The sequence below is a fragment of the Quercus lobata genome, chromosome 6 (assembly GCF_001633185.2).
Source record: "Quercus lobata isolate SW786 chromosome 6, ValleyOak3.0 Primary Assembly, whole genome shotgun sequence".
NCBI lineage: Eukaryota > Viridiplantae > Streptophyta > Magnoliopsida > Fagales > Fagaceae > Quercus > Quercus lobata.
Window position 1 is genome coordinate 28058051 of NC_044909.1, and position 18336 is coordinate 28076386.

Genomic DNA, 18336 nt, shown 5'->3' on the forward strand with positions numbered 1-18336 from the left:
GAAGCTGATAGAATGGTCTACAGCGATCAACAAATTTGGAGATGAATCGGTTAAGTGCAGCTAACATCCCAATCAATACTTGCACTTCTTTTGGATTGCTCGGCGACTTGAGGCAATTCGTGGCTTCAATCTGATCGGGGTTGGCCTCTATTCCTCAATTGGTGATCAGATACCCGAGGAACTTACCGGCCCCCACACCAAAAGCGCACTTCTCAGTATTTAGGCGCAACTTATGTCGCTAAAGTACCTCAAACACTCCCCGAAGATCTTCTACATGCCGTACTTCCTGTTTACTCTTCACTACCATATCATCCATGTATACTTCAACTGTATGCCCTATTTTATCCCGGAACATCCTCGTTGTCATCCATTGGTATGTGGCTCCAGCGTTCTTCAATCCAAATGGCATCATATTATAATGATAGTTGGCATCCGAGGAGATGAATGTTGTCTTTTCTCAGTCCTCAGGTGCCAGGGCAATCTGATGATACCCTTGAAAGACATCCAAGAAGCTCATCCTTGGGTATCCGTATGTGGCATCTACCAATTGGTCGATCTTCGGCATAGGGAACGGATCTTTCAGGCATGCCCGGTTTAAGTCTGTGAAATCTACACAAACCCTCCACTTGCCATTCTTCTTCTTCACTACCACAGTATTTACTAGCCATTCTGACAAGAAGATCTCCCTTATCACCCCAGCTTCCTTCAACCTTTGGACTTCCAACTTTACCGCGTCAACATGCTCATTGGCCGCTCTCCTTAGCTTCTGCTTCTTTGGGTGGAATGATGGGTCCACATTAAACTTATGGACAATGAAATCAGGGTCCACCCCAGGTACTTCGTACAAACTCCATGCAAAAGCATTCACGTTCTGCATAAGGAATAACAACATTTCTACCTTATCTTGGTTCTTCATGCTCGTTCCTATTTGAAAATACCTATCAGTATCCAATAAGATTTTAACCTTCATCAGTTTTTCGGCACAACTAGCCCCCTCTTCTTCTCGGGGCTTCTGTAATTACTACAAAGATGTCTCCTTAGTGGTTTCCTTTTGTTCAGCCTGCTTGCCCTTCCAACTAACTGTGGCAACTAGGCATTGCCTAGCCACTTGCTGGCTTCCTCGTACTATGGCAACGCCTTGTTCGGTAGGAAATTTAACCTTCACGTGCAAGGTGGATGGAACAACTCCCATTGCATGAATCCACGGCCTTCCCAGGATCGCCGTGTATGGGGAGAATGATTTAACTACTATAAAGGTCACCATCACTTCCTTACGTTCCATATTTACATGAAGGGAAATTTTACCCTCGACAATCACCACCCTTCCATCAAACGAGACCAACGACGTATCATATTTCATCAAGTCCTGATTTTTTAATCTGAATCCTTCGAATAGGTCCGGGTACATTATGTCGACCCCACTTCCTTAGTCTATCATCACCCTTTTGCACTAAGAAGTTGCTTATCCACGCCGTTACTACCAACGCATCATTGTGCGGTTGAATCGTTTCCTCTAGATCTTCCTCGTCAAAGGAGATGGGCAGCCGGCCAGCTTTTATTCTCTTTTCGGGAGGTTGTTTTCCCAAGCAATTTTCTTTGGGTGCCACTATCAACACCCCTCTTCTGGTTATAGTCGCACCCCTCGAGGTAGCATGGATGACCTTAATCATCCCTAATGGCGGTGGAAGGGGGTTCCCTTTTTGCTGAGTGCTATGACCGGCATCTCGGTTTCCAGAGTCCACTATGAACTCTTTCAAATATCCAACCTTCACTAGTTGCCCTAGGTGATTTTTTAATACCCGGCACTACTCGGTGGTGTGTCCTTTATCCCTGTGGTATGTGTAATACAAATTTTGATTCCTCCGAGATGGGTCACCCCCCATCTTGTTCGGCCACCTGAAAAACGATTCGTTCTTAATCCTGTCTACGATCTTGTGTACCGACTCCTTGAACGCCACATTCACACCTCCCATTTGTGCTTCCAATCCCTGCATCCTAAAATCCTTCCTTAGTCTCGGGGGAAAAACGCCCTATTGGGAACGATTCAGCAACAAGGCCTTGCCCTTATTCTATAGCCGATCATCCTCAAGGCATTTATACTCCTCAATACGCCTCATAAGTTGTCTCATATCCTCGAGAGGCCTTTTCGTCAAGGACTCCCATAGTTCAGAATCCTCGAGCAGCCCTATTCTGAAAGTGCTCACTGCAATCTTCTCGTTACCCCCACCAATTTCATTGTATAGCTCCCAATACCGACTAGCATAACTCCGAAGGGTTTCGCCGACCCTCATCTTTGTGGATAGTAATGCATCCACCAGTTGTGGCACCCAGCTGCATGTCACAAACCTAGCATCGAATTCCTGGATTAGCTTGGCAAAACTGTGAGCAAAACCTTTTCCCAATCCATTAAGCCATCTCAACACTGTGGGGCCGAGACTCGAGGGAAACACCTTACACATCAGTGCATCGTTGTGTGTGTGCAAAGACATCATGTGGATATAATGACTGATGTGCTCTATTGAGTCTGTTTTCCCATCGTAAGAGTTAAATGGTAGTCGTGTAAATCTGCTCGACATAGGGGCCCGTTCAATCTCGTTGGAGAAAGGTGACTGAGCGGCTCTTCGTAAAGCGCGGCTCATAGCATCCATAGCAGTGTTGTAGGGCTGTCACTCCTTTGAGGAATCCAAACCTCGGTCGGCATATCCACGTGAACGTGAACGGTCTCAGCGTTGACATGACTCTGGAGAATGGGAGTGGTTCCTGCGTTGGCGTGATTCTTGGGAAATGGAACGATCCTGGCGTTGACGAGAACCAGACTGGCTGGGAACCAAACTGGCTGGATCCCTTCCCACCTGGACTTCCCACACTACCATCCCTCCTTTCTCAATTATCTTGGTCCCTTCTCTGGCACCTACCTCTTACCTCCAACTCCAAATCTCTCACCAATTTGTGCAACTGCTCCAGCTCCTAATCTCTCTCGTCAAATTTCCCGTGCCCTAAGGCACCTGACATTGTTCAATGAGTTTGATCTGATCCCTCCCCAAGGCCAGATTCTTCCTCTTCTCACTCACGCTCCCTATCCTCATGTCTTTTTTGTCTTCTCTCCCGCCATGTGGATTCTCGAGAAGACCCCAAAGATCCACTCTCGACATGGCCTTCAGAACGTCCTTCAGACATTTTCCCGTGCGTAAGTCTTAGTCAAACCACAGCTTCGTAGGAGAGCCCAATTGTGTGCGCCAATTGTCCGCGCCTAAAATGAGGCTATTGGGCTTGACCTCACTTGGGCTCACAACTTATTTGTAATGGGGGTTTAGTATTTCCTACTTTGGGTTGTTCTTGGCACAAAGACTCAGTGAAGCTGCCTCTCTTTCTCTCTCTCTCTCTCTATCTTTGAATCGCTCTTTTTCTCTACTCTCTGTTTCCTTGAGAACCTTTCAACAACCATTTCCTTTCCCCAACTTATCATATTTATAGCTCTAGATTAGTCGAGAGATCATGATTATTGCTATAGTTAGTGCAATTGGAGATCCAATATCATCAGTTGTAAGTAGATGGTTAGGTGGGAGTGGAATGTGGTGAAAGTGGCCTTGGAACTTGGTTCCAACTCCAGCAGGCATGCCCAGCAATGGTATTTCCCTGGGCGCTGCCGGACATGCTATGGATGGTGTGTTTGGACGTTATTCTTTCTTTATCGTTCGGGGATGGTTTTCCGAGCAAGGACCAGGTGACGAAACTTGGGCCTGTAGTTTGTGTGGGCTCAGACTAGGGTTTTGGGTAGAAAGAGGTTGGGGCCATGGGCCACGTTGCTGAGTCAAAATTCAAGGCCCAAATGGATCTGGGCACCTTGGTGCCGTACAACAACCATTCATGATCCTTTTTTATTTCAAAATCTGATATGTTAAAAAAAAAAAAATCAGATCTGTATCTAAGGAAGATACAAATCAATTTTTATTTTTAAAAAAATTTCAGATCTACATCTAATGAAGATGCAAATCAGCTTTTAACTTGAGGAAAATTCGGATCTACATTTAAGGAAGATGCAGATCCGTTTTTGATTTAAGAAAAGTTTAGATCTGCATCTTCTTAGATCTGCATCTAAGGAAGATGCAGATCCATTTTTTATTTAAGAAAAATTCAGATTTGTATCTAAGGAAGATGCAGATTCGTTTTTCATTTAAGAAAAATTTAGATCTGCATCTAAGGAAGATGCAGATTCATTTTTTATTTAAAAAAAAAAAAAAGAAAAAGAAAAAAAGAATTGATAACATGCAATTTTTGAAACTAAGAAAGAGATCATAGAAATAATAAAAAGAATCAAGAACATGTTTCAACAAAATAAGTTAACAATTTATGATATGAATATTTGACACAACTACACTAAAATAAATAAACACGCATCATCACAACAAGAGAAATATAAGAAAAAATGGTTAATAAGAAACAACCTCTTACATGGAGCACTCTTCTTCTTGAGAGGATATTTTAGGGTTCAAAGAAATTTATGTAATTATCTTTGAAACCTAAAAACCCTAACTTGAGAGAATATCAGAATGGGGATTAAAAATATGAGAAATTTATGGGTGTGAGAAAATGTCTCTCTCCAAGAGTGTGCTGAATTTTGAGATCCAGTCCCTATTTATAGAGGCTGGAATGCTTAAAAAATAAGTAACGATGAGTAGAATGTGAATCGGGATGCGTCTTTCTGTGAAAAAGTCGAAAAGGATGTGTCTTATCGTCACTCGAAGAGCGTTGGGCCAAAGCCCTTAAGGCTGCCATTTGGCACTTTGAAAGTGCCATTTGACACTCCAAAAGTGCCGAATGGTACTCTTGGATGCTAATCGCACTTTCGTGTTTGGATGGGTTTTGGACTCCTTTTTTAGGTTTTCTTGAGCCGGGCCTTGCACTTAGACGTGTTTTCAATTCGTATTCTTAGATTTTTATCTCTTTTCTGGATAATTTAGGACTTTTTAGCAACAAATATCTTGTAGATAAATACTCTAAAATAAATCTTGATAAAGTTCATATTATCCACAATTTTATTCTTATCCAATTATTCCTTTTATTCATATATAAGCAATCCTATTTTAGACACTAACTATTAACCAATTACAAAATTATTTAATTAATTTTAATTGTTTAACCAATCAAAATTAATTTAAATTAATCATGCGTGGTCGACTCTACTTAGACACAATGCATGCTAATCGTGCAAACTTGATCATGCAATATCTTTCAATCCAACGGTCCAATTTGAAAACTGGATATACCGTCACGACCGTTAGAATCTCAGGATCATTTTTATGATATGCAATGAATGAATTAATGCATGTAATGCAATCATGATTTTTGGGGTACATGGATGGTCATTCCAGTCATCTCCTTGATTAAATCACGGGTGCAAAATCGAGTGTCTACACCCGCTTGACCCGCCCATGCCCGCTTCACCTCGTGCAGTTTTTTCTTGCTCCGTAAAGATGGTGGGGCAAGGATGGGGTGAGATTTTAGACTCGCACCACGGGACGGGGATGGGTTTATACTTTTTAGACCCACCCCGCCCTGCCCCACATTAATAAGAGTTAAATTGTAAATTTTTCATAACCTAAAACCTTACTAAAATATAATCAGCTTATTTTATTCTACCTAACGTGACTCTCTACCTCTTTTTTCTCTCTAGCAAAGTTGGAAATAAGGTACCAATTTTAACGTTTTCTTTTGTCTTTATTAGAAACAAATTTATATACTATTGAATTATTGATTTCATTCATGTGCCTTTCTCAACTTAGATTTCATCATGAACACAATAGATTTTTTTTTTTTTTTTTTTTATGAGGTACGGGTCTGAGACTCTGAATGTTTGCGTTTGTGTCATTGTGTGTTGGCATTTGACTGTTATGAAGTACAAGTTTGAGACTCTGAGGTAGCTTCGGTCCAGGTCAATGTTATTCATAATATATTTAATGGTTTAACGACGATATTCAGACCCCCAGACGTCTCATTCTTGTAGACTTTGAAGGGTCATCTAATCTTTGTTGGTATGGCACAGGAAGGCATTTAATTCAATGCTTTTAGGATTTGAACAAATTGGAACAACTTGTACAGGTCTATAAATATATATAGCTCCAGATTAGATTAAAATATATAGCTCCAGATTTGATCAAAATATATATAGTCCAGATTTGTCCAAATATATATGAACCTAATCCCGTAATCCGGAGCTATAATTTCTTCCAATTTGGTCAAAATATATATAGTCCAGATTAGTTTCAAATAAAAGTAGGGGTCTGAAGCTATGTACATGAATCACAAATAAAAGTTCATAAAAATAAAAGCTCTAGATTAGGTTAAAACTCATTGTTTCATTTTATTCATTTAATTTTTTTTTCCCACAATTTTACATTATCTTTGTTGGAGAAATATAGTTTGTCCATTACTAAGTTGCTAAAATCAACATCAAGAAAAAAATGACTTCACATGAAAACATTGGTAGCTCCAATCCATCTGTCAGCAATCAATTTCCTTTGATAGTAGATGAAGATAATGCAACCCCGTCATCACCTCTGTTGAATATGCCAAAAGATGTCCAGGTAGTCCAGCCTAGCAATGAGATAATTGAAGAAGAGGGGAAGTTATCAATTGTTTGGAATCATTTTAAGAGAAAGAGAGTTGATGAGAAAGACAAGGCTGAGTGCAATTATTGTAAGAAATTACTAGTAAAGGGATCCAATTATGGCACTAAACGTTTGCATGACCATGTGAAAATATGTCCAAGGAGAAAGTTTCAAGACATTAGGGATATGAATCAAAAGAATTTGGCAAGGGATCAAAATAAAGTGGATTCAATGGTGGGTGTGAATGCTTATAATTTTGATCAAAATGTATCAAGAAATGAACCTGCTCGTATGATTATCTTGCATGAGTATCCCCTCTCTATAGTTGACCACATTGGTTTTAGAAAATATTCAACTTCTCTTCAACCATTGTTTAGGATGGTTTCTAGGAACACAATCAAGAAGGACATTTTGAGCATTTATGAGAAAGTAAGGGATAAATCAAAGCATGAAATTGATAAGAATTAGGGTAGAATTTCTATTACCATTGATATATGGACTTCACAAAACAAAAGGTAAGGGTTTATGGTTGTAACAGCACACTTAATTGATGGTTTGTGGAGATTACAAAGTCGAGTTATGAGATACTTTTTTTTTAAAGTATATATTCATTTTTATGTTTTAATTAAATTCTTTTCAAATGTTTTATATGAACTTATATCATTGTTAGTTCTAATTATTTAAATTTCTCATTTAAGGTTTATTTATGTGCCATCTCCACATACAAAAGAAGTGTTTTCTAGTGTCCTTTTAGATACTTTGTTGGAGTGGAATATTGATAGGAAGTTATCTACTATGACTATGGATAATCGTAGTACCAATGATGCATTTATAAAAATTATCTTGAATAAGCTTCAACGTGGTGCACTTATTATGCGTGGTTCAATGTTGCATATGCGTTGTGCAACACATGTTCTTAATTTGATTGTTTAGGATGGTTTGGATGTAATTGGATCATGCATTGAAAAGGTTCAAGAAAGTGTGGGATTTTGGACTGCATCAACCAAGAGAAAGTAGAAGTTTGAAGAGACAACCGGACAAGCACATGTTGAATGTACCAAAGAACTAGCCCTTGATTGAAAGACTCGTTGGAACCCTACCTATCTCATACTTTCTATTGCTATAAAGTATCAAAATGTCTTTTATCGATTGAACATATGTGAGTCATCTTATAAGTGCATTCCAACAGATGAAGAATGGGAGATGGCAAGTAGTATATGTGAGAGATTGGCAGTATTTCACAAGGTTACAGTGCTATTCTCAGGTACCTCATATCCTACAACTAATCTTTTCTTTCCTAAGGTGTGTGAAATAAAAATAGCTTTGAATTCTTGGTTTACAATCACAAGTGATGTGATTAGGAGTATGACATTTAAAATGTTGGAAAAATTTGATTGTTATTGGAATGTGATTCATGATGTTATGGCCGTGGCAACCATTTTAGACCCAAGATATAAGATTGAATTGTTAGAATATTATTTTCCAATAATTTATGGTGATGAAGCTGATAATGAAATTCAAAGGATTAGAGATATTTGTTATGAAATAATTCGTGACTACAGTTCTGGGATAATGGGTAGGGAAGGTACTCGTGGCCGTTGTGTGGGAGAGGGTCCGCAAGTCGATGACTTTCTTATGGACTTTGAAAGATATCTTAGTCAGAGAAAAAAAAAGGTGGGAATATTAAATTGGAGTTGGACGATTTACCTTGAGGATGATTTAATGCCAAGAATTGTGGATTTTGATATTTTGGCATGGTGGAAATCTAATGGGCCAAAGTATCCTACTTTGCAACGTATTGCAAGGGATATCCTCACCATTCCAGTGTCAACTATTGCCTCAGAGTCATCATTTAGAACAAGTAGTCGATTGTTAAGTCCACATCGCAGTAAACTTCATCAAAAGACTATGGAGGCATTAATGTGTGCTCAAAATTGGTTATGGGCTGAAATTAATGGTAATTAAATTTACTAGTTTAATTATGCAATGATTTATGTTGCTGCGTTCTTTATTATATTTTTCAATTGTTTGATTGAATTTATTTTACCTTTTTTTTAGGCTCTTCATCTACCGTAGATGGAATTGAAGATACATTCCAAAATATCCTGGATGATTATGATGATGATGAAGAAAGTGGTGTCACAATGATGGAAGAAAGTGGAGATTCTTTTTGAAGAACTAGGCAATTTTTATTTTGTTATGTATTAGGAGTTTGGATTATTTTATTGTGTCATATTATGAGATTTTTGTTATGATATTGTCTTGTTAAACATTTATATAATATTATTCAATTTTTGCTAAAAATTAGTTTGATTTGATAGGATAAATTTATTTATAATTTCAAGCATATTATTATTATTAAAACATGTCATTTTATTTGAAAAAATGGCAATAGTTGTAGGGCAAATTAACAAGAAATAGAGTTTCACGAGATGGGGCAAGGCTTTGCGAGGCCCTAAGGGGCGAGGATGGGGTAAGAAATTTTCCCCGTCATGTGAGGCGAGACGAGGATGCGGTAAGAAATTTTCCCCGTCATGTGGGGCAAGGCGAGGATGGGACAAGAAAAATCCATGCAAGGCGAGGGCGAAGACCCCACCCTTCAGCCCCGCCCCACCCCACCCCATTACCATCCCTAACTGTAACTAGATTGTAAAAAAAAAAAAAAAAAAAAAAAAAAAAAAAAAAAAAAAAAAAAAAAAAAAAAATTTATTCAGCCCCAATGTCTCTTTTTCTCATTTATGTCTTTCTCTTTCCTCTCTCACTTCTCTCTTCTCTCTTCTCTCTCCCATGGTTTTGATTTTGGGTTGTGGGTCATGGTTCGATGGTCGTGGGTCGTGGTCTGATGGTTTGATGGTCGTGGGTGGTGGTGGCAATGGTCTAATGGTCGGCGATTATGGTTCGATGGGCATGGGCCGTGGGTTCGACGGTCCAATGGTCGTGGTTTTGGTTCTTGTGGGTCGTGGGTCACAGTGTGGTGTTTTTTATGGAATTGTAGGTTTCGATCCAAGTCTTCACCAATCTACCGGTTGAGGGGTGTGAGTCGAATCTGGTGGCTGCGGGATGGTGGGTTGTGGGTCTGGGTCGTAGTGGGTTTGGGGCATTGTGGGTCGTGGTGTAGTAGATCGGCGTGATGGGTTTGCTTTTGTGGAGGTTTGTTGTGGTGGGTTTGATGTTGTGGGTTGGATTTGGGTTGGAGGGTTGCCGTGGTGGGTTTGTGTGTGTGTGTGTTTTGCTTGGTGGTTTGATTGGCAATAATGGATTGGGATGTGGGTTAGCTTTGTGTGTGTTTTTTGCTTAGAGGGTTTGTTGGTGGCGGTGATGGTGGAGGTTTCTTTTTTTTTTTTTTTAAGTTGTGGCATGGGTGGTAGGTTTGTGATGGTTGTGGTATGGGAGATGGGTTTTTGATGGGTGATTGGGTGGTGGGTTTTGTGATGATTGTTGGTAGTGTGGTGGCCGACAGTGCTGAGAATAGTTGAGTTGAGAAAGAGAGAGACAAAGGAGAGAGAGACTAGGAGAGAGAGGAAGAATAAAAAATAATAAGAAAGAATATTTAAATAAAGTATTAAAAGACTCTAAAAAAAATGTATTAAAAAAATAAAAATTTTGATATAAGATATATTGTAAAGTGATTTTTTTTTTTTTTTTTTTATGGGTGTAAAGTGATGTGTTATATATTATAAAGTTGGTTTTTTAAATACTAAATCCTAACATTTTTAAATACACTAGTTTCAAAAAAAAAAAAAAAAAACATTTTTAAATACACTTAAATTTAAAATGTCATTTGAAACTTCCTTGTAAAAAAAAATCAAATTTGAATGGTCAAAGTTTGATAGCAATTTAGTGCATTCACGTGGGGTGTCCGGCAGGACACACTGCCACAAGTTACGATAAAAAGCTAATGTGCTTTACCTTCACTTTTTTACTATTAAAACTTCAAAGTCACAAGAAACAATTGAAGTCTTAGAAATAAAAATTTAAAAAGTAAGAGAGGCAGACGGATGGAGGGTTGGGCGTGAAGAAGAAGAAGAGGAAGAAGAATGTCTGGTCACTTTTGGACGACGATGTTATGGGTTAGATTATATTTTTTTTACTGTTAGTTTCCATTTTTTTGACTTTTATTTACTGGCCGGTATTCGTTTTCCGGCCAATATCAGATTTTTTTTACCGGTATGGCCGGTACAACCTGGTAAGCTCCGGTATGTAGAGCGGTACGAAATAGCCGTGTTTCTGTTTCGGCTAAGGTTCCGGTACAAAAAATTCCGGTCGGTACGGTACGGTATTCACTCTGTGTGTCCGGTAGCAAGTATTTCCTCCATGTGACCAGATTGGTGGCACCTGGGTCGAATGTGTAATCCGAACCGAGTGGGAGGACAGTCGACTCCAGCCTATACCACTCCGTCCCACGAGAGTCCATGCATGGGAGTCCAAGACTACCCATTCGTCGTCAATCTAGATGACCCGAACCGTGACCTAAGACGGTTCCCAAGAAGTTCTCATGTATCTCCAAGACTTCACTCGCGACTTCCAAATTGGTGAGGTTTGAAACGGAGGTAGTGCAAGTAGTCAAATTACTGGATGAGGAGGAGGAGAGTTTCAAATGGAAAATAAAGATCTCAGCCAAAGATGATAACCAAACAACGGGTGTAGTGGAGGAGATATTTGATGTTGTTGTGGCATGTAGCGGCCATTACAACCAATCTCGTTTCCCTCAAATTCCCGAGTCTTTTGGATTAATATTGCTGAATCCGAAATTTATTTGCATTACAGGTACTATTCCAATTTAATTGGCGAAATGAGTAAAGAGAGAGAATTTCGGCAACGGTGTTGCCGAAATTCAACAAAAAAGTAGGAGAGAGAAAGAGGAAAAGTTGGGGAGAGAAAGATTTTGAATTTCGGCAACGCTGTTACTGAAATTCTTCTGCCCAAATTCCCTGCCTGAGCTCAAAAAAACCAATTGCGGCAATGCCATTATCGAAATAGGGAAAAAAAAAATTTTCTAGTAATTGTGGCAATGGCATTGCCGAAAATGGGAGGGGACAAAAAAATTGAATGGATGTGGCAATGTCATTGCCGAAAATGGGAGGAAAAAAAAAATTGTTGTTGCCGAAATCTGGGGAGGAATTTAAAAAAAAAAAAGTGTTACGTTCACAATATTTTTATAATATTTTCACAACAAATCACAGGTAATTAGTTATTATTAGTTCAAATTTGATTTTAACACTAAGATTACTTTTTTAATCCAACAATAACAACTTGCCACTTAAAATTTGTTGTAAAAATTGTGTGTACCTATCATTTCTTAAAAAAAAAAAAAAAAATAGAATTGTGGCAATGGGATTGCCGAAATAGCTAGAAAAAATTTCCACCTATTTCGGCAATCCCATTGCCACAATTCTATTCTTTTTTTTTTTTTTTCTCTCACATTTTCGGCAATAGTATTGCCGAAATAGGTGAAAATTTTTGACAATCCCATTGCCGCAATTCTATTATTATTATTATTTTTTTTTTAAAGAAATGATAGGTACACACAATTTTTACAATATTTTTACAACAAATTTTAAGTGGCAGGTTGTTATTGTTAGATTAAAAAAGTAATCTCAGTGTTAAAATCAAATTTGAACTAATAATAACTAATCACCTGTGATTTGTTGTGAAAGTATTATAAAAATATTATGAACGTAACACCTTTTTTTTTTTAAATTCCTCCCCAGATTTCGACAACAACAATTTTTTTTTTCCTCCCATTTTCAGCGATGACATTGCCACAATTCCATTCAATTTTTTTTTTCCCTCCCATTTTCGGCAATGCCATTGCCACAATTACCAGAAAAAATTTTCTTTTTTTTTTTCCCTATTTTGGCAATGGCATTGCCGCAATTGGTTTTTTTTAGCTCGGGTAGGGAATTTGGGCAGAGGAATTTCAGTAACAGCGTTGCCGAAATTCAAAATCTTTCGCTCTCCAACTTTTCCTCTTTCTCTCTCCTACTTTTGTTGAATTTCAGCAACACTGTTGTCAAAATTCTCTCTCTTTCCTCATTTCACTAATTAAGTTGGAACAGTACCTATAACGCAAATAAATTTTGAATTTAGCAATATTAAGCCAAAAGACTCCAAATTCCCAGTATTGCTTTATTCATCTTTTTCACTTCATAATAATTACTCTTTTCATCCTATTATGAAATTATTTTTTTATTTTTATTTTTATTTTTTTAAGTTAGTTTTGAGTGCAAGCGTTGACAAAATTTAACTCCAAATTTTTTATTTTACCCAAAAAAATAACCTTTATCAATTGAGAAGTGTAATGAATGCCTCAATGACTATAAAGTTTATTTTATTTCATTTTATATTTTAGTTTATGCAAGAATAAATGAGTGGGCTGGGAAGCAAATGCATAGCCATAATTATCGTCACCCACAACCTTTTCAAGATCAAGTCTTTACCAAATTTGATTAAGAAAAAAAATGCCAGATTTGATTTTTTTATTCTTTTTTTAACATATCTACAAAATATCTAAATCTGAGGTTAAAAAAAAGTAAATCTTACCTTAAGCTTACCAGTTTTTTTTTTTTTTTTTTTGTTTAATCCAAAACTTAATATTACTTTGATGTGAAAGTGATTCTCAATTGCTAATTTATTATATTACCTTAATGGATCCGATTAATAAGTATTTAACCAATGGCTTTCTTTATTAGGTTAGATTGTAATTTATACCTCTAAAATTTGAAAGTGTTTAAATTTTACACTTTGATGTTTTAAAATTTGGATTTTACTCCCAAACTTTAGAGAGTAAATTCTAAATTCTAAACTTTAGAGTGTAAAATTCAAATATTACTTCCAATCTTTAGTAGCGTAATTTACAATCTAACCTTTTTATTATAATCAATGAGTTAACTTAATCTAAGTGTATATGTGTATGAAACTCCCTTCCGGAGACTTGAACCCCGACCCTTAACCCCCATCCCACAAGTATTTATACTTGTGAAGTGACCATCTCACCAAGGTGTGCTGTAGCCTAATCAAGCACATATTCCTACTCCTATATCATGTTGGAGTACGCCACTTTCTAGTATTTAATTTTATGTACCGTTTTGGGACCACTGGAAAAGATATTGCTTGCCCTTGCATAAATATATTTAGATTTGTTTTTAATTATAAGGCATTGAAGCCATTGTTTCAACAATTTTAAGACTTTCCTGGTAGACGAGAGATTTTAACCATCTGAATTCCATTAGTTCACTTTGACAAAACAAAATTCTTTTTATATTCATCTGATATTAATTAGGAGAAATTTTAAAATTTGTTGAAACTTCTTATTAGCTAGGGTAGACGAAGTCTAATATGCCTCAAATAACTTAAATCCTACCCAGTACCAGACTAGTCATTTGTTTTTATGCAATGAGTTGGGACTGAGATCACGTATGTAAACAAAAAAATGTTCAGTAATTTAGAATTAAGCTCATGAATTAGAGGATTAATGTAACAGTGATTCAAGAAAAGGTTAATTGAAAAGGCTAACCTTAATTCTAATTATATGGATAGAAGGTGTACTTGAAGATGGTTCAAAAATGGTAGGTTGTATACTCCAATAATTTGCCTTTAGCTTTGATTTAGGATCAAAAATGAAACAGTGAATGGTAATTAAAAATTGTTTATCTTTTTTAAGGTACAAATATCATTTTCCTTTACTTGGAAGTTGAAACCAATGTTGTGCGTGTGGATGACAACTGTGTGGGCCCATTATACAAGCATATACTTCCACCAGCCCCAACCCCAACCCCATGGCTTTCCTTTGTTGGGCTACCTTGGAAGGTTTTTCCCCTATTTTGTTTATGGTTGGATCTTTAACTTAGAGTGCGTTTAAGAAAATTTTTTTTTTTTTTTTTTTCAGCGAATGAACAGTAAAAATACTGTTCATACACTGTGCGAGAGACAAATTTTACTGTTTTACACTGTTTGTGTACTGTTCATGGGACCCACAATCACTTTATTCAGAAAAAAAATATTAAAAATGGGTCCCACGGTACTATTTACACATTTAAAAATTATTTTGTTACAGTGTTTTTCAGTTTTCAGTTTCAGTTTTCAGTTTTCAGCTGTATCCAAACGGACCCTAATCTTATTTAATAGTAGAAGTTAAAGTTTTGTATTTGGTTGGTGCCAGACTATTCCTTTCCCCATGTTTGAATTACAAAGCAAGTAGATATCTGGTGTTTTGCCTAATCGATTCATGCTTCCATCACAAGAGGATATGATGGAAGATGTTGAAGCCTTCTACTCATCACTTGAAGCTTCTAGCACTCCAAAACCATACACTCATTGTGTGGGTAATAATCTGGTAATTTTGGTCAATTCAATAGCCTATATCATATATGGCAAATTTTCATTTTTACTTCTTTAATTTTTTTGTGCCCATATTAAGTATGGTGTATAATAAATCTCAGTTTCTGATTGTTGAATAAAATATTTGGAGTTCAATTTCTACCTACACCAAAAACTGATTGATGTCTTAGTCTGATGATAAAAATCTATTATCAAGAGCGGATATCATAAGTTAAAACTTTTTTTTTTTTAAAGTAATGACCTATTTCCAATCTTAGAGCATCCGCATCAGATGTGATAAATGTGCCAAATGCTAAATATTTGGCACATTTGCCGCACCAAACACAAAAATGGAGGTTTATCAAATGTTTCAAATCCCAAAAATTATGCAACATGGCTACAACACCGTCTCAAATATGAGACGGTACGGACAGATGTTGCAAAAATTTTATAGTTTTTTATTCTCTTTTCTCTCTCCTCTCTCTTCATTTTTTTTCTTTTCTCTTCTCTCTCACCGGTTCCCTCTCTCTTCTCCCTGTATTATCTCTGTACTCATCTCTCAGGATCTTCGACCAGTCCAGTATGTTCACTGACAACAACGACAGCGTAGCTTCGACGACAATAGCGCGCTCCGCCAGCGAAGGCTTGGAGGACAGCTTCTTGGAAATGAGCGTCGATCTCTCTCACCCTCTGAAGCCGCCACCGTCAATCTTGCCCAACCGCCGTCAATATCGCTCAGCCACGCTCGATCTCGCCAATCTCACTCACGGGCCGATCTCACCCCTAGGCCGCCGTCGATCTCACCCTCTTCCCTTTCTCCTCTTTGTCCGCCTTCACTCTGCCTCTCTCTGGTTGTGGGTTTTTTATTTTATTTTATTTTATTTTATTTTTGCTGCAATTTGGGTTGATCTGATATTGGTGAGTAATTGTGGTGGTTGGTTTGCAGTAGAGGCGGGTTGTAGTGGTGGTGTTGGTGGGTATTTGTGTTTGTTTTTTAAATTGTAGGCGGCAGGTGGTGGTTCAGTTGATCTGGATGGTGGTGGGTTGTGGGCTATGGGCGGTGACAGTGGCAGTGGTGGTGGGCTGTGGGGGTGATGGCCGGTGGTGGCTGTCGGTGTTGTTGCCGCAGTGGATATTTGTGGCTGGTAGTTGTGCCGTTGATGTTGTTGCTGTTGTTGATGATAATGGGGGAGGGGATAATATATTATTTTAATGTGTAGTAAATATTATTTTAATGTATAGAATTGAATAATAAAACATCTAATAAATGAGATGTTGTAAAATGATGTGGTAAAGTAATAAAGTAGGTCTTTAGTGTGGCAAAATGGCATAATTTTTGCCACATCTGTTGTGGATGCTCTAAATGTTGCTAAACTATCCCATACTGGCACAATGAAAGACAAGGGTGTCTTGATACTGACTTGATAGCGTGTATCTAGTAAAAATTTTCTTGATTGTTAGTAAAAAGACCAGCTAAGTTAGAGCCTTAAAAGGAGTGGTTTTTTAATTTTTAATTTTTTTCAGTCAGTGAATGCAATTAGACTTCATGCTTCCAATTATGATTTTTTAGTATTAATTTGGTCCTGCTGATAAATTAGTATGGATGTTGTTTTGCAGGTAGAGTACAACAATTGGCTTGCGGGTCGGTGTGGAGGTCTTGCATATGAAGAATGGAGAATATCAATGTGTTGTGCCGCATTCAAGAGCAGAGTCACCCAACCTAAGTCTTATCGCAATGAATGGGAAGATCAACACTTAGTTTTGCAAGCTCATGAGGATTTCATCAAGCACACCTCAAATAAAGTTCATAATAGATGTGTCTCTCAGTAGTCAAGTTTCAAGACTCACTCTTTTCCATTGTATCTCTCACTAGCAAGAACCCTAGTCACCCTTCTATTGTTGCTTCTAATCCTCTTGGTTTAGTCATTCTTTTGAGTAATAATGTGAGTTAAGAATAATGTGAATCTATTCTTTTGAATTGAAATAAAGGAATTAGATTTCTTTAAACATACTAAAAATTTTTAGTAATTTAATTAAAACCATGTCTTTTTTTTTTTTTTTTGTCTTTCTTTTGTTGGCTCAAAAAAACCATGATGTACTTCCTAGAGAGAGAGAGAGACACAGACACACAAGAAATTACATGGTTCGAGTTGATAGCCTAAATCCATGGTGAAAACCTTTAGACAACTACATCTTTGATATTCTTTAATATTAAATTACAATGATCCTAATAGGTGTGTGTGTATATAAATGTTGCAGGGTTGGCTTTACTATAAATTGGGCATTTTGGATCATTACATAATAAACACAATAAATTAATATCTTGAACACTCCTCTTAAACTCAAGGTAGAAACTTGATCATTCATTGAGTTTAGAATATAAGCTCACATCAAAGATAACTTGAAAGTGATTTGATTAGATTAGATGAATGATGGATTGGGCACAATATGGAATGAATTTATAAGTGGGTTAGCAAATTTCGCATATAAGAGACCCAAATAAGCCCATATCAGGGGTTTAGGAGCATTATATGAAAAAACAACTCCAAAATCGAAATATACACACATACCCAAAAAAAAGAAAAAATGCGCTAATTGGAAAATGTCAATTTGGTCAACAGTCAAAGTCAATGTTAAAGGATTAGCCAATGATCATAGAAAACCAAAACCATTTTGGCTTAGACTAAAGAGAAGACCTACAAAGGTGGCGGATAACTACTTAGTGCTAGCAATAGCATAGCAAAATCGAAAGGTGACATATATCATGATGAAATCATGGTTGTTGTCACCAAATTTGTAGTAGTGTGTGGGGTGCGTGGCAATGCATGACTGGAGTTCTGACCGGCACGTGGCTTGGATGGTGGCAAATGGATATCCTCCTCAAGCAAAACATGTAATCTAAGGGTGTTTGATGACCGATTTTTGGGGTTTTGGTTGTTGGATTGGTGAAGCATTCGGTGAGGAGAGTTGAGCGACACATGATGTTTAAGAGAGTACTACTGATGGTGGCTAAAAGAGCACATATATGGGGCTATGCTTTAGGTTTACCTTTTCAATCATCCTGTAAATAAGCATTTGAATGTTTGTATGGTGGTTTTAGATGGCGAGTGAAGTGAACCTAGCAAAGGCAGATCATCTAGTGTGAGTGAGCATAGGTTCGTCGGGTGGTTCATGGCTTGATTGAGGTTTTCATATTTATAAGTGATGGTTTTGGATGTTGTTTATGTGGGTTGGATTTGGAGGCAAGTCTGAGCAGTTGGCTAGCAACAGAGATGGGTTTCTGTATCAGTTAAATTTTTGGAATTTTAATATGTGTTTAAGAGCGCGGGTTGCTAGCCATAGCACTAGCATCAGCTATGTTATCCCAAATGCCTTTATGACACACCAAAACTTACTTTATCTATTTTAC

At 37.4% G+C, this 18336-nt stretch overlaps 2 protein-coding genes and 1 pseudogene across 2 annotated transcripts; 1 reads left to right on the forward strand and 2 right to left on the reverse strand.

Annotated features, from left to right (window-relative positions):
• Window positions 1-457: 457 nt before the first annotated feature.
• LOC115950066 lies at window positions 458-1408 on the reverse strand. The gene is made up of 2 exons (XM_031067316.1): window positions 1026-1408; window positions 458-938 (listed from the first exon to the last, which is right to left on the reverse strand). Exons 1-2 carry the CDS (start codon window positions 1406-1408, stop codon window positions 458-460), a joined length of 864 nt encoding a protein of 287 aa, XP_030923176.1.
• Window positions 1409-2069: 661 nt separating this feature from the next.
• On the reverse strand, window positions 2070-2648 carry LOC115950067. Its single transcript, XM_031067317.1, has one exon. The coding sequence runs from the start codon at window positions 2646-2648 to the stop codon at window positions 2070-2072; it is 579 nt and encodes a 192-aa protein (XP_030923177.1).
• An 11514-nt stretch (window positions 2649-14162) lies between these two features.
• Window positions 14163-16757, forward strand: LOC115950068 (annotated as a pseudogene).
• Window positions 16758-18336: the final 1579 nt, after the last annotated feature.

Excerpts from the sequence above, each read along its gene's own strand:
- LOC115950066 (XM_031067316.1), bottom strand. The coding sequence starts at position 1,408 with ATGTACCCGGACCTATTCGAAGGATTCAGATTAAAAAATCAGGACTTG. Across the intron at positions 939-1,025 it reads ACCACTAAGGAGACATCTTT|GTATTTTCAAATAGGAACGA; the intron begins GTAGTAATTACA and ends GGATACTGATAG.
- LOC115950067 (XM_031067317.1), bottom strand. The coding sequence starts at position 2,648 with ATGGATGCTATGAGCCGCGCTTTACGAAGAGCCGCTCAGTCACCTTTC.